This window comes from Stylophora pistillata, unplaced genomic scaffold (genome assembly GCF_964205215.1).
Source record: "Stylophora pistillata unplaced genomic scaffold, jaStyPist1.2 SCAFFOLD_245, whole genome shotgun sequence".
NCBI lineage: Eukaryota > Metazoa > Cnidaria > Anthozoa > Scleractinia > Pocilloporidae > Stylophora > Stylophora pistillata.
In genome coordinates, this window is record NW_028290849.1 from 45001 (window position 1) to 49244 (window position 4244).

General features: G+C 38.1%; 2 protein-coding genes and 1 long non-coding RNA gene across 6 annotated transcripts in view; 1 reads left to right on the top strand and 2 right to left on the bottom strand.

Annotated features, from left to right (window-relative positions):
* The window catches only part of LOC148715782 (uncharacterized), a 20210-nt gene extending 19908 nt beyond the window's left edge, over positions 1 to 302 (bottom strand). Inside the window, exon 1 of one of the 3 annotated variants that reach the window (XM_088746509.1) lies at positions 1 to 302. This exon is cut by the window's left edge and continues 25 nt beyond it. In XM_088746509.1, coding sequence (XP_088602635.1) covers positions 1 to 233 — 233 coding nt within the window. In that variant the 5' untranslated portion in view covers positions 234 to 302. The other 2 variants (XM_088746511.1, XM_088746512.1) reach the window with 2 other exon arrangements.
* Positions 303 to 341: 39 nt separating this feature from the next.
* Positions 342 to 2249, top strand: LOC148715784 (uncharacterized). 2 transcript variants are annotated; one of them, XR_015995854.1, is made up of 3 exons: positions 342 to 715; positions 825 to 930; positions 1176 to 2249. It is a non-coding gene; the product is annotated as an uncharacterized LOC148715784 (long non-coding RNA). The 2 variants fall into 2 exon arrangements; XR_015995853.1 differs by lacking the exon at positions 342 to 715 and having other exon boundaries at positions 723 to 930.
* LOC148715785 (uncharacterized) lies at positions 2086 to 3804 on the bottom strand. The gene is made up of 2 exons (XM_088746518.1): positions 3675 to 3804; positions 2086 to 3275 (listed from the first exon to the last, which is right to left on the bottom strand). Exons 1-2 carry the CDS (start codon positions 3786 to 3788, stop codon positions 2610 to 2612), a joined length of 780 nt encoding a protein of 259 aa, XP_088602644.1. The 5' UTR covers positions 3789 to 3804; the 3' UTR covers positions 2086 to 2609.
* Between the last annotated feature and the right edge of the window lie 440 nt (positions 3805 to 4244).

The following is a 4244-nucleotide window of genomic DNA, read 5'->3' on the forward strand; positions in this document are numbered from 1 at the left end:
GTGTCCGTTGACGCTTTTAAAACCATCTCCTTGTACATGGTTCCCGTTCCAACCATCCCTCCTGCAAAACACCGCTCTAAAATACCTCTCTGTTCATCTGAGATACGCGTACGTTTCGCCATTGTATTTCCACACGAAGAACAACCACTATCTCGCTGAAGGCTTAGCAGACGGCATGTTGTGGAATTTGTTACTCGCGGGCGAACGTGGATTATTCCATAAAGCGATTTCATTGGCTGCTCCAGACAATGCCTCAAATAAGCGGCATCAGACGGCTCAGATGGCCCAGACGATCATTTCACTTGGCTACTACCCACATCCTCAATTGAGAAATACGGGTGTTACGCTATGAGAAAATGTGACACGAGTGCTTCAAACTGGCATTTTCGTTTACTGATAAAATGAGTTGCAGAGAAAAGATGTGAACTCTGCAACAGCATTGCGTGTCGTTCTCCTCATAGGGATATCTACAGCTCGTTCATAGCTATAGTAAGAGTACACTGTGACTTTGGATGTGGTTCTTGTAGAAGAACCAAAGGAATCGGCATTTTCGAGTTGCCCTTAGCGAAAGATGAAAATCACAAGAGATGGCGCAACGAGTGGCTTGGTGTACTCAAGAAAACAAGGGAAATGGATAAAGATTTTAAAAGACAGATAGATGAAGACAAACTCTACACTTTCGAAAAGCATTTTTTGTCCAAAGATATTGAAATATGTAAGTATTTTTCGATAACTTTTGCTATGGAACGATACGATTGCTGAGCGTAATGTGCGTAGCGTTGCCAAGCTACTAAGATATAAACAAACAGCTTTTTCTTTCGTAGAGAGTCAGGTTTAAGACTTTGTCTGCCTAAATGTCAGAAGTCTTACTGAGCACCAGCGAAAACGAAAGCCATTCCTGGCACCTTACAGGTCTACTCAAGATTGATGGTAAGTCTTGCTTGAACTATTGGTATAATCATAACTTGTTGTTTAGTGCTCAAATTGTCTATCATAAGACTCAATTTATAATAACCTGTTAATTTGATTTTAAGAGCAAAATTACATTTTTATCACTATTATTTTCATGTAAATACTCTTGCCTACAAGTCTGTCATTCAAGTTTAAGAACACAGACTGTATTGATAAATTGCTATGCATTTGAACACAAGTAATTTTTTAATTTATATTTATAGGTTTGGCTTTTTGATGGAATTCCTGCAGTATCTTCAGAGCTGGAAGGAGAGCACTGAAAACCGAGAGGGTGAGTTTACCCAAAATGCAAGATCCAGGATGTTCCTCTCTTGGCAGACATACGAAGGCTTCCAGATTTCTGCAGGGTCTACAATTGAGTGCACCAGGTTTCTTCTTTCAGAGGGGATGGAGTATGTCCTGACAGAAAGGTTCTGTCAAGATCCTGTGGAAGAATATTTTGGAAAGCAGAGGCAGTTTGGCCGCAGGTGTGACAATCCAGATATCAGGACCTTTAGCTACAACAGCAACACTATTAGAATTGAAAGGTCAGTCTCCTGCCAGAGTGGGAACACTAGAGGCAGAAAGGACACAAAAAAAGCCTGGGTTAATGTGACCAATGAAAAGCTACCATGTAGAAAAAAGCAAAGAACTGTTTAGCGTATTCATAGCTAGTAGAGGCACATTCTAAGCCACTCTATTCACACTCTATTTCTAAATTTTTTTACTCCAATAATACAAGATATTCATGTAACAATCAATTAATGCACATAAATCAATCACCAATGTTTCATTTATTGTTTCAACATGTTTAATTTGAAAATAAATATTTACATGACATTTGTGTTGTTTTCCTTACTACATGATTTAGATACATGTTATTATCCTATAACTATCATATTGGTTAATCCAAAGTTAATAGAGGGGTCAATCATATTCATTTTCTTATGACTTTTCAATGGTTTCCATTAGGTATTTAGTTTCTTTGACACGCATTACCTTTATTCAACCAGTAACAACCATTTGTTTTGTTAAATAAGAATTTGTTATCAGATTCCTGAACTCTAAGTCTATTGTGCAAGGAACCTTAATACTTTTAGGTACTTGCTATAAATAAAAAATGAAAAATAGAAATTGAAAATTAAATTTTTATACCATATGTGAACAACTCTTAGAATGAAAATGCTCTTCTTGATAAATGACAATAATATTACAACAAATATAGTGAGAAAGCAACAAATATTTCTCCATGTATCATATAACTGTTTTGTCTTGTGTAATAAAAATCTATTACATTACTCAGGCCTTGCTTGTTCTTGATCATGACTTCTCATGATCTCCTTTTGGAGAGCTTTAGCCTTTGTTTGCTTTGCTTTTACTTTGTAGAGCTGAATGATGTCCTCAGCACATGAAAAGGAGCGTACCCTTACATACAAACTTACTATAGCATGAAGCACATTTTTGCTCACTTCAGCCTCTGGGATTAGCTCTGCATCAGAAACCATACATTGGTAGCTTGACAATACCTCACTGTCAGTTACTGAGTTGAGAGTTATGCCAGCAACATCCACTTTTTTCAAGCAGTTAACTGAAGTGAGATGCCAAAATTGATGCTCTGTTTTAAGAGAATTGTTCTGTGCATACTTGGTAATGTTCCACTAGCCACCCCGGCTTAAACTTGACACCAGTTTTTGACTCTCACACCCATACTCTTGTTTACCAGCTTTCAATATTGCCCTTGCCTGTTGGTTTTCTGCTGTATTGTTTCTTGCATACTTTTTATGCAAGTTATGCAAGACATATCCACCAACATACTGAAGACCAGCTTCTTGTTTTTCTGACAATACAGTTTGGGATGAAGGTGGGTTACTGTCAGAAGAAGACTTAATGCCCTTGCAGTAGGACAGGATAAAATCAGCTACCTTGGTTGCAAGCAGTGTTGCAGCATTCTGAGATAGTCCTTTGAAAAACATTGGAGACTTCAATGGTACTTGAGCATAATAGTTGCCATAGAATTTCTCGGCATTCCCATTTTTTGAATAGCCTTCAAATAATGCCTTCATTACAGAGAATTCTTGAGTTCCTTCTTCAAGCACTTGATACTCGTACTGTTTTAACTCCTTCCTTAGATCTTCTGCAAAAACTTCCCTTTCATAAATGTTCTTTAATGCATTGCGTACAATCTCAGCTAGAATACTAGCAGTCAAAGTCAAACGATGCTCGTTCCGATTTGGATTGTGCTTGGCAGCTCGATGCCTTTGATATCCTCCTCTTGTTTTGTATTTTTTCCCACACTCGCTGCAAACAATCTCGGTTGATTGGACCTACCAAAAAATATTAAATCATAGTTTCAGCATATTAGAGTCTGTCTCTATGAAATATGATCAAATGTTAACATACTTGCCGTCTTCCGAAGGCACTTGCGACAATGTTCAGTTTGTTGTCAGGTTGCATTCTCTGTAAACTATTTTTAACAAAGCAAAACCCAGGCAATATTCAGGCAATTTTTAGTATCTAGGGCACTTCTACCAGAGAAACTAAATACAATTTTATAATTTTTCTAGAATATAGCTAGGAAATTGTTATCTGAAAACGTCGGGAAATTCTCTGTTCTCTAGTAGTTAGTCGCGTGAAAGTACATTAGCGTGTGGCTCCGTAAACCCCTTCAAAAAAAAAAAATTATAGACTAAGTAAGAGTAAGCTTCTAAATATTCTGCACTTACTTCACTTGCAGCAGTTAAAAACTGTTCCTGCAGTACTTCATCTTCATCAAAGATGTCTAAAATTGCCTCAAAACTATCGCCAATCAAAATTAGATCCTCTCCACCATCCGCCATCTTTGAACTTGTGTTTGGCTTGTGCATCGTCGCGGTCACGTGACAGGTACTTTCGACATCGGCGCTGCTCTATAGTCTCGCTCTTTGATGCTCGCTGACTTTCATAACCAGTCCCCTCTATTAACTATGCTTCAACAGACGATCCAGAAAACAGGAAACAGTAATTATACCTCTTCTTCCCTGTTCAAAGCGGATTGAGAGCAATTGGGCATTCATTCCGCATCAGCCACGCTCTATAATGTTTCGTCATATAATGCATTGCTAGCTTTGGACCCGACCTTATTTGAGGGGGATAGATCACTATTTGGCTACCTTCTTGGGAAAGAATACCAAATAACTAACTAGTTGAGTTGATTTTTCAAAGCCACTGTTTCCAAAATGCAAGTATTTGATGTAGGTATACCGACTCGCAGTCGAGTCTGCTGTGTCAGCTGGTGCAGTGATTACTCTCGAAGC

Coding starts and splice junctions, on each gene's coding strand:
- LOC148715785 (XM_088746518.1), bottom strand. CDS start 3,788: ATGGCGGATGGTGGAGAGGATCTAATTTTGATTGGCGATAGTTTTGAG. Junction 3,276..3,674: donor TTTTAACTGCTGCAAGTGAA/GTAAGTGCAGAA, acceptor ATTTTTTGGTAG/GTCCAATCAACCGAGATTGT.